At 51.2% G+C, this 11390-nt stretch overlaps 1 protein-coding gene across 1 annotated transcript in view; it reads right to left on the bottom strand.

The window, feature by feature from the left end:
- Window positions 1-4632: 4632 nt before the first annotated feature.
- The window catches only part of ST14 (ST14 transmembrane serine protease matriptase), a 40308-nt gene continuing 33550 nt past the window's right edge, over window positions 4633-11390 (bottom strand). The window contains exons 17-19 of the mRNA XM_059413771.1: window positions 6316-6590; window positions 5401-5537; window positions 4633-5300 (exon numbers count right to left, since the gene is read on the bottom strand). Coding sequence (XP_059269754.1) covers window positions 5139-5300; window positions 5401-5537; window positions 6316-6590 — 574 coding nt within the window. The 3' untranslated portion in view covers window positions 4633-5138. The remainder of the gene's footprint in view (window positions 5301-5400; window positions 5538-6315; window positions 6591-11390) is intronic.

The raw sequence follows: 11390 nt of genomic DNA on the forward strand, positions 1-11390 counted from the left end.
GGGAACCAGACCAGGCCCCTGCTGGCCACGAGCTGGGTGGTGGGAGTCTGTGTCCACCCCCCACCACAGGCTCAGACCAATGGCCACTTGCTCAAAACCTCTCTGACATCTTCCTAGTGTTGCTCATCTTGTGGAAGAACAGTTTGAACCACTTTCTAGGTCATGCCAAGAGGTAAAAGCAGATGATAAACATTCCCATCCCTGCTTTGGTCTCCTCCTTCTCAGTGGTACTTGGTGGCTTTCCCAGCTTTCTTCCTGATGGTCACCTGACCAGAGGCACCTGTCCTGAGACAGTGGTGTTCCCCCACCTCCTTCCCTCCCTCAACCAACCACTCTTACTGGCCAACTGAGATGGCCTGGCAGCTAGGTGGAGCCCAGGAACCCCATCAGTGGCACCATTCCACCCAGGCTGGCAAAACCCCAGCCCAGAAAATAGGCTGTGGGACACAAATGCCTAAGAGCACTCAAGTCCTCGATCCAATAGGTCCTAAATGTGGGATCTGAGGCAGTGATTTAAACTTCTAGCACCCTGGGCGCCTGGGTGGCTCAGTTGGTTGGATGACTCCCTTCGGCTCAGGTCATGATCCTGGAGTCCCAGGATCGAGTCCCACATCAGGCTCCCAGCTCCATGGGGAGTCTGCTTCTCCCTCTGACCTTCTCCTCACTCATGTTCTCTCTCACTGTCTCTCTTTCAAATAAATAAATAAAATCTTAAAAAAAAAAACTTCTAGCACCCTGGTTTTCTGTCTGTACAATGGGAATGATCATAGTGAGGTTTAAATTAACTAAGACAAATAAAGCACGTAGAACATTCAGAAGGCGCTCATCATTAAGTGGGAGATCTGTCGGGGCCATGTATTCCTACAACTTCACAGTTCCAAGAAATTCAAATGTCTGAGAACCACTGACTTAAAGACCCATTTCCCCTTACATGTGGGTACCGGTGTGCAAAGCATCCACATACATGACACATGCACCCATGACTCTAAGCCTAGAAAAATGAAAAGCATCATTTCATCCCCAAAAGGTAGAGACCCTCCAAGTTCAAGCCTGTAGTCACCTAAGAGCCCCTGTGGAGGGAGAGGGGGTCCTGGTGACAGGTGAATATGTCACATTCCTGTGACATATTCAATTTGGGACCTTGGTCCCTAGAACACACGCCCTGCTCCTCCCCACAAATGTGTGTGTGTGGCGTGTAATAACATACCTGCCTGTGTGTGTATGTCACAGCTATCTGCCAACTGTGAGTGTTTCATGGGATGATGTTTCACACTTGTTGGCTACTCTGAGTGATGACATGTACCTCCTACCCACAGAGGTGACCTCTGTTCTCAAAACTGTCTTTGACCTCCAGGTCCCAGTGTCTGAGGGCCAGCACTTCTGGCTGCAGATTAGGGGCGGGGGCACTAATGGGGCCACAGGACTGACCAGGAAAGGCTTCGTGCTGGGGCTTCTTGACCCTCACCCTACAAGAGGGCACCAATTGATTGCACTAGAAAAGCTACTGAAAAGCAACAGAAGGAAGCCTTCTGAGAACAGGTGGACTTGGGGTCCTTCCCCATCCCTCCTCACCAGCCTACTACTCACAACCCACCCCAGAGGGCAGGGAGCAGACCCCTTCCCTGTGGCTGCAATGGGTTCTATTCCTTCCAGCTGGTCGGAGGCCCAGAAGGGAATCCTGTGCTGCCCCATGATGGTTGGACAACTTCCTTCCCCACTGTATGGGTTCTGGGGCTCTGGGGCTCGGAAGACTTCCAAACTGGGCTTATTCGTTGTCTATAAACTCCATCCTAATTCATCCAAGCTCACTGTTATTTCTGCAGGATCCACATCTGAATCAGACTCCCTGTCCATGCAACTGGATTAAACATTCTCTAAACTTTAAATGTTTTTGGTTGGTGGCTAAAACAACTGCAATTAAAGGTAGTTGGGAGAGAACCAGAGAAATGGATCTTTGGAGACTAAGGGACCTCAAAGGGATGAGCTTGACTTCCCCTTACTTGAGGATTCTTAGGTTATTCTTTCTTTTCTTTTTTTTTTTTTTTTAAGATTTTATTTGTCAAACAGAGATGACAAGTAGGCAGAGAGGCAGGCAGAGAGAGAGAGAGAGGGAAGTAGGCTCTCTGCTGGGCAGGGAGCCCAACACAGGGCTTGATTCCAGGACCCTGAGACCATGACCTGAGCCAAAGGCAGAGGCTTAACACACTGAGCCACTCTGGCGCCCCTCTTAGGCTATCCTTATCCCCAGTTAGGAGTAAAAGGATTTGGCCCCATGGTCTTTTTAAAAGAACTGACATTTCATTGAGCTTCCAGGCATCAAATGTCTGAGGCTTCTAGGGCAGGGCCAGGAATGCGGGACACACCTGCACATCACTGCCCTGGGCGCCCGTGAGGCTGATGCCCTTAGCCTGTGGACACACTGCTGAAATGGTGGTGGGTTAGAAGCACCCAGAACACCTGCTAATGCACAGACCAAGGGGCCTGCCCCAAAGTTTCTGATGCAGGAGGTGTGGGTGAAGCATGAGCCTTCCCAGGTGGTGTCACAGCTCCTGGCCCAGGGGCCACACTGTGGGAGAAGCTGTGCCCAGTCCCCGCCAAACTGAGTCTCCTGGAGAAATGGAAGTGACTCTGAAGAACTATCTGTATTTTTAACCCACTCCCCAGGGGGAAAACAACAGCTAAGGAATGACAGTTAATCAGAACAGGGTAATCGCCCTTAGGGGACGAAGGGACTTCCACATGGAAGTCTCCTGATGACCTTGTGTGCATTTCTGACCTGGGCGGGGAGTTCTCAAGACAGTGCTCACCCATGGTGGGAGAAAGAGGATGCAATGGGCAGGCACAGGCTGGCCTCCCACACTCCACTGTGTGGGTGACCACCTCTACACACCTGAGCCAAGGCTGGCGACCCGAGGGGTGTGCGAACTCGGGAAGCAGAGCGCACATGAAGCCTCCCACTGAGTGTCAGCTATTTACAGCACAGCGCCCCCCGCACGGGAGTCTTCTGACAACCTCTTCTTTCTTCTACTTATCACACCTTGGTGAAGAATGAACGCTCTTGCCATCCAAAAACAAACCTTGCCATTTGCAACAACGTGGATGGAACTAGCAGGTATTATGCTAAGCAGAATAAGTCAGTCAGAAAGAATTATCATATGATCTCTCTGATATGAGAAATTTGAGAGGCAGGATGGGGGTTCGTCGGGGGGAAGGGAGGGAAAAAATGAAACAAGATGGGATTGGGAGGGATACAAACCATAAGAGACTCTTAATCTCAGGAAACAAACAGGGTTGCTTGGGGGTGAGGGGAAGGATAGGGTAGCTGGGTTATGGACATTGGGGAAGGTATGTGCTATGGTGAGTGCTGTGAATTGTGTAAGACTGATGATTCACAAACCCATACCCCTGAAGAAAATAATACATTATATGTTAATTAAAAAAAAAACTCCGGGGTGGGTGGAGAATGGGCGCTCGTTCCTTTCCCTGGAAGGAAAATCCAATGTACATGCCTGTGCAGGTGTCAAGACAAAACTCCTCCCTCCAGAAAGTCAAACATTCAGGCTAAAAGCAAAGAGGCAGCTGATCTCCTCCAAGAGGTTCATCCAGATTGCTCCAACCAAACTGTGTTTTCCTCACTTTGGTTCCCAAAACTCATGGAGGGCAAAGACTATTCATTTAGCAAATATGTATTAGCATCGTCCAGGAGCCAGGCCTGAGCCAGGGGTATGGTGATGAGCAAAGACCACCCCACCTTGTCCATGACACTGGCCCTCTGATTTCTCTTTCTAAGCCCCTCCTTTCCCCTAGCACCAGCCTCTATAATGCCTTGGCATACAGAAGGCTCTCAAATGTCCCTTCAGGAACTCCCTAAGCCCTCCCTAGATCATTGATGTCATTCTGTGTCACTCCAAGCAAGGAAAGAGAATATTTGAGATTAATAAGTAAAAAAAATCAAAGAAGGGGGGTGCCTGGGTGGCTCAGTGGGTTAAAGCTTCTGCCTTCAGCTCAGGTCATGATCCCAGGGTCCTGGGATCAAACCCCGCATCGGGCTCCCTGCTCATCGGGGAGCCTGCTTCCTCCTCTCTCTCTGCCTGCCTCTCTGCCTACTTGTGATCTTTCTCTGTCAAATAAATAAATAAAATCTTAAAAAAAAAAAAAAATCAAAGAAGGTATACTAGAAATGTGAGAACACTTAAGCAAGGCACCATCCTTCCTGCAAGGCTCAGGGACTATCATCGACAGCCTCGACATCATGCCTACCCTCATGTCTACGTGTACATGCACACACCGGTTCACAGAACTCATCTCCCTGCCTAAGGGAAAGCCGTACTTCCTCCTTTCTTCCTGGGACACAGCTCCTCCTTCTCCTCGGGCACCCAGGCTGGGCATACTGCACACCCTTCCCACCTCATGCCTCACTGCCAGGCGCCCTCTACCCTGCACACTCCTCCTTTCAGGGCACCAGGCCCTGCGCAGAAGCAAAACATAGTCCCTTGCTGTTCTGGAAAAGGCCACAGGGCACTGTGGCCTCTGCTCTTAGCCTGACTCCAGGGTGTGTGCTGATGTGGAATTTAAACCCAGTCTATGGCTTGCAACTGGAGCTGGGAGAAAGAGGAAGGAGAGTCCATCAAGTCCCGTGAGAAAAAATTTACCTAAAAACAAAGTTTACTCATACACACAAATACATACACTGAAGCCCACCCTAGGAGCTGGTAAAAATTCAAATCTTGGGCCCATCTGTCTTCCAGGGTCCTCCAGCCTGGGTTTCCTGAAGAGTGTGACCCTAGAAGCCTACAGCGCCCCCACCAGCCCCACTGTAGGGGTCCCAACGCTCCTGTGTCAGACAGGCAGAGCGCAAAGATCTTCAAGAGGAGCCTCAGTCCAGTTTGGGACTGGAGGGAAAAGGCTGTGTCTTCGGGCTTGTGCCCCTTGGGACGGGCAATGTCCCCAGCTCCCATCTCCTGCTTCGGAGGCTGAGCGCGGAAAGAAGTTCTCCAAGCCGATTCACCCTCTCCAGAGTCCTGGGGATTCAGTTCACAGTCTGGGTTCTGGGGAGCTCAAGTCAGGGGTGCAGTTAGCGATCCTGTCCTTGGCCTGCAGGTGTGCACGTTGGGGTGGCCCGCCGATGGCCACTGCATCTACACCCCAGTCTGCTCTTTAATCCAGTCCCGAAATTCAGAGATCCTTGTGTACACGCCGGGCTTGTCCCTCTGAGCGCAGCCATCACCCCAGCTCACCACACCAGCCTGGAAAATCCGCCCGTCGGCTTCCACGCTGGACAGGGGGCCCCCGGAGTCGCCCTGCAGGGAGACCAGCGACTCAGTGTGAGTGCCAGCCCCGCCTGCGCCCTCGCCTGCCAAATGGCGCCAGGCCTCGGGCCCCCCCCCCGCGCGCGCACACCTGGCAGGCGTCCACGCCACCGCTGAGGTAGCCCACGCACATCATGCGGGGGGTGATCTGCTGCGGGAGCAGGCTCTCACAGGTCGTCTGGTTGATGACGCGGATCTCGCCCTTCTGCAGGATCAGCGCGCTTGTGCCTGGGTGGAAGGGGAGAAGTGAGCAGGCCGAGGCTGACCCGGGCCATGGCACCCCGACGGGCAGTGCAACGGACAGCGCCCCATTCCAGGAGCTCCCACGGCAGTGACCTCACTAGCAAATCTGCGGACACAACCCCAGTGCTCATGGCTGATATGCTCAAGGAACTGATGCCTCGCCTACTCGAGGGGACATCATGCAGCCCTGTGGATAACTGTGCGACAGGTGACAAGAAATCGGATGTTCGGCATGGGGACTGGGTGTGGAAAACAGGAAACAGAAGAGTGAGGGAAAGCACCACAGAGTGGCTCCAGGGCTGTGTTAAGGATGTAAAGCCTTATGTCAAGCTCCTTCTCGTCTTCCTCTCTCTATTCTATAGATTCTCCACAGTGTGCTGTGGTACGATTATAACTGATTTTTTTTTTCCATTTACCATTTACCAGCTAAGGGCCTTCAGATGGAGGCAGAATGACTGAGGAGGCCAGGCTCCCCCCATAGGACCTGACATAGGCCCAGCTTGCCAGGCCTTTACATCACACAGGGCTCCCTCCAGTGTCCCTTCCGCTCACTGAGTACCATCTGGGAGGGTGTTTTATCTTCATTTTATAGGTGAAGAAACACACTCAGAGTTTAAGCAACAGCCAAGGCCACTCAGTTCAGTGGCATGGCCAGGCCTTCCACCCAGAGCCTAGCCTCCACTTCACTCCTGAACAACCTCAGCCTGCCAGGCAGAAGGTGATGGGACAGCCCAGTGGCCACCAGCCCCACCACCCCACTCACCTCCTTCCTGAGTGTGGCCCCAGCCCGTGACCCAGATAGCCTTGCCGGCAGGGAAGGTGTGTGAAGATTCCGGCAGGCAGATGGGCCTCACGGTGCTGCTGTACTCGGCCGGCTTCTCCAGCTCCAACACTGCAATGTCATAGTCGAAGGTGAAGTCATTGAAGAAGGGGTGGGTGATGATGCGCTTGAGCCCAAGTTCCTGCACCCCAGTGGCGCTGCGCTTGCTCTGGTCATGCAGGCCCAGGTAGGCGGTCCACATTTTGTGGTCAGAGTACCTGCGAGAAGAGCCCAGAGCGCTGCCTTGAGCCAAGCACTGACCTAGCCAAAGCCACCCACCACTGCGAGTCCGTGAGGGGGCCGTGGCTTCCATGTGGTTGCAGCCCTCCACCAAAACCACTGGTGTCCCCCACCAGAGCACTCAGCCCCCTTCACCTCCTTGTTTCATTTGATTACCAAAATAGATTTCTTAGCGACCTGATCTTTCACAGAAAGAAAATTACAGAACTCAGCACAAATACTTTAACACTTTAACAAATAACTAACCACCGTGCTAAAGTATTCTAAGAACAAAATGTATTCTTAAGTGTGTATTCTAAGAACAAAATGAATTGAAAAGCAGACTGAACTTCACCTATGTTGGCTGTTGGTAGTGAGACAAGTATAGCGATTCCGGAATGCATTGTGTATACTGGCGAACTGAACAAGTAAAGATAACACGCTGACATCGCTGGGAGCCAGTTTTTGGTGTGGGAAAAGGGAGCTACAAAGGGAGTAGGGCAGGAAGGAGTGCAATCAGAGGTAGCAATTAAAGCTCAGGATTTCCCCCATAAAATGGCCCCAAAGCAATGACATCCCCAATAACACCCAGAACTTGGTTTCTCTATATTCTTCTCCATTAAAAGGAACCAAGGCTCCCTGGAGAAATGGTTGATTTCAGGTCTGAAGCATGGAAGGCATGAAGTGACCTGGGAACATTTTGATTTACCAGAAGTAAGCAAGTGCTCCAACAATCATGGAGCCAGTTATCAGGACCATCCAAACATCAAAATAAACAACAGGATCAAAGCAGTACACATGCTGACTAATAGAAAAGGGGGAGGGGAATCCATGAGCCCATCTTGAATTCTAAAAAAGAATTTCAAAACTTTATAAGGACAGAAGGAAAGCTACTCTTTACAGAAAAACACCAGCTAATAAATACAGAAGAAGCAATATAATAAGAAATCGCATTTTGCATCTACCTAGGCAATAACGAACACCACCAAGAATCACTGATGGACACTAAAAGCGCTGGGTAAAAGATTGCCAAGAGGGCTGCTGGGGGGCTTAGTTGGTTAAACGTGCGAATCTTGATTTGGCTCAGGTCATGATCTCAGGGTCATGAGATCGAGCCCCACAACAGGCTCCACAAGGGACATGGAGCCTGCTTAAGATTCTCCCTCTCCCTTTGCCCCTCTCTTTCCCCCTCTCTCTCAGGGAGAGAGGGGTTGGAGGGAGTAGTCAGGCAACAAGATACTCACACTGATTCAGTGTCATTCAAGTGGAGGCACATTTATGATGGATGAAAGCCATGAACCCCACCTTAAGCAGGTGATCAGACTGTCCTCCCGGCCATTTCCACCAGTGGGCTGGGACACAGCATCACCCATGTAGTGTTTTCCAGAGGGAGGGAAAAAAGTTGAACTTAATTCTAACCATGAAAAAGCAATAAAAAAAAACACAAACTCAGAGACAGTCTGCAAAGTAACCAGCCTGGACTTTTCAAACATGTAATGCCATAAAAAATTTTAAAAAAAAGTTAAAATAAAGGCTTAGGGGAACTGTTCTAAGTTTAAGAGACTAAAGAAAACTAAGGACTACTACAGAGCACAACCCTTGACGGGGTCCTAAATTTTTTTTTTAAAGCTCTGAAAGACAACATTGGGGACACAGGGGGACACCTGAAGCATGAAAGACATGCTGGCCACTAATACTGTGTCAACACTGTCGTTTCTAGAGGCGATCCCCATATTGTGAGTATGTGGGAAGCTCTCCTTGTTCTTGGGAGACAGGAGCCAGTGGAGGAGGCACTTAGGAGAGGGAAGTCATCATGGCTACACCCAACTCAGAGAGTTCAGAAAAACACGTGTATGTGTAGAGAAATAACAAATGTGGTAATATTCAACAGATAATGACTGTAGATAAAGGGTATGAGGAAATTCATTGTCATTTTCTTCTTTCATTATATTCGCAAATTTTTTGTAGGTTTGAAAACTTTTCCAAAAAACTGGGGAAAATATATCTTTAAAATAGAAAGTCTGCATGTAGGAGAAGGGCACGAAGGCCAGCTTCATTTTCTCTAACCTCTCAGGAAAGTTGAGAGGCTAATCAAGCGGCCAGTCCTAAAATGTCCAAGCAACGCTCCTTCCCTCCTCAGAGCTCTGAACCTTAGCCCCTCCTCCCTCTCTCTCGCCCCAAGCCTCTGAAGCCGAGTTCACCTGCCCTCCGCCAACCCCGCCCTCTGCTTAACCCGGCCCTGTGCTAATCCCACCCGCCGCTGACCCGGTCCTCCGATAGCCCCGCCCACCTCTAGCCCGGCCCTCTGCTAGCCCCGCCCTCCGCTAACCTGCGCCTCCATCCCCTCTTCTCGGTTCCTGCTACCGCCTCCCTGCAGAACCTCATACCCAGACAGTAGCAACAGCCGCCAAACCGTGTTTTTGCCTCTGGTCTCTCTTTTCCTTTTTTTTTTTTTTTTAAATATTTTATTTATTTATTTGACAGAGAGAGACACAACGAGAGAGGAAACACAAGCAGGGGGAGTGGGAGAGGGAGAAACAGGCACCCTGCTGAGCAGGGATTCCGGATGACCTGAGCCAAGGCAAATGCTTAACGACTGTGCCACCCAGACGCCCCTCCAGTCTCTTTTTTTTTTTTTTTAAGATTTTATTTATTTATTTGACAGACAGAGATCACAAGTAGGCAGAGAGGCAGGCAGAGAGAGAGGAGGAAGCAGGCTCCCTGCTGAGCAGAGAGCCTGATGCGGGACTCGATCCCAGGACCCTGAGATCATGACCTGAGCAGAAGGCAGCGGCTTAACCACTGAGCCACCCAGGCACCTCCCTCCAGTTTCTTTTAATCTGTTGCTGCCAGATGAAAAATTCCTGAAAACTTCTTTTGTGAGAGCCGTCTTGAACAGCCTGAAGTGATTCCAAGACCTCCAGATCAGCCAGGCATTCTATATCTGCGTTATTCAGCCTTACCCTTTCTGACTTGTTCTCCCAACCATCTATAGTGTCCCAGGAATTGCATGAGACCCAACCTTCAAGTGTTCCCTGTACTCGGGGAAGGAGCCATGAACACCACCATGACAGCACAGTAGGGTGACCTCCAGAATGATGGGCAGCAGACTGTGGCAGAGTATCAGGTGGGGGGTGGGGAGTCAGGAGAGGAAGCATGTCACGAACAAGGCCCTGGAGCTCAAATGGACTTGGCTACTCAAATCCTGAGGGTGGGGGAGAAAGCAGCAAGATCACAGAGAGCCCAGGGAATGTGCAGATGCTCCCCAAAACTGAATATATGGAAGGAATGATGGTGGGACAGGAGACCGAGCTTGGAGAGATGTCACGGGCCAGAGAATGTGGCCATCTCGGTCATGTTACACCTTTTCTGTTTTATCCTGCAAGTTACCGCAAGCAAGGGGTTGCTGGGATCAGATGAGCTCTTTAGAAAGACCACACCCACATTGTGGGAGATGGATGGGCTGATCAGGTAGAGGGAACTGCGGCCACTAAGGCTGGGGAGTCAGGGCAGCTGCAAGGTGAGTGGGAAAGAGTACAGATGGTCTGGGATATTCAGCAGGCAAGGGCCAGTGGCTGAAAGGATGGGATGTGACAGGGCTGGGGGGACAGGGTGGGGGAGTCATCATTCTCCCCTCTGGCACCATCTGTCCATGATCCCGTCACCTGCTGTAGACATTTCTTTGTCGCCTGGGTCCATGCTAAGTCCTGTGTCTCCCACCCCCTTGCCAGTCCCATTCACCCAGCAACCCCAGCCCCTCTTTCTCGAACCTTCCTCATTAAGCCTGCCATGGTGGTCTTTTCTCTCCAGTCTACATTCTTCAGTCTAGGACAGCTTTCAACTATATGAGCAGACTTAATCTCTAGTCATTGAAGGTACACACACTCACCAGCAACTGAGAGACCAGTTGTGAAGGTACACCCACAGAGGAGCCCGGGGACTGCGGGTGGTTGGGAGGGCGCTGGTGGTAGCCACACCAAGCTCTCTTCTCAGTGCTGACACGTCAAGTCATGCCATCCCCCAGGCAGCCCTTCAACGTAGGGCTGCCCATTTTTAGATGAGGACTGACTTGCCCAAGACCACACAGCTAATGAGTTGTGGACAGGACTGAACCCAGGCAGCCTCTACTCTTAACCATGGCCACACCCTGCAAGCACCTGCCAACTCAGAAATGTGTCCAAAGTAACTGCACTCCAGATCCTTGCACACTTCACACCCACCTGCCTCGGCTCACACCCTTCTTTGTCTGGAAGGTCTGCGTCACCTCGTCCAGTTGCAAACACTCTCATGTTTCAACACTCATATCAGACACCCCTGCTCACAGAAGCACTCCTAAGTCTCCCACCCCCGCCCCAGGGGGGAGGGGGTGGGAATTCTCAACTCCCACATGCTGGGCCCAGGTAACTTACCCAACTCCCACACAGCACTTGCCATGTGCTCATGTACGTGTGTGTGCACAAGCATGGGTCACGTATCTCGTCTCCCCAGCCTGGGAAGCCTGGGAAGTGCGGGGAAGAAGGCTTACTCATCTCTGTCCCCAATGCTAGTAACAACATGAGGTGTCGAATGCATTCACTGCATTATTATTTCATGGAAGACTGATGATCAAGAGAAAATGAAGGGGGGCGCCTGGGTGGCTCAGTGGGTTAAAGCCTCTGCCTTCGGCTCGGGTCACGGTCCCAGGGTCCTGGGTTCAAGCCCGCATCGGGCTCTCTGCTCAGCAGGGAGCCTGCTTCTTCCTCCCTCTCTTTGCCTGCCTCTCTGCCTACTTGTGATCTCTGTCTGTCAAATAAATAAAT

The sequence above is a fragment of the Mustela nigripes genome, chromosome 1, assembly GCF_022355385.1.
Source record: "Mustela nigripes isolate SB6536 chromosome 1, MUSNIG.SB6536, whole genome shotgun sequence".
NCBI classification, from domain to species: Eukaryota; Metazoa; Chordata; class Mammalia; order Carnivora; family Mustelidae; genus Mustela; species Mustela nigripes.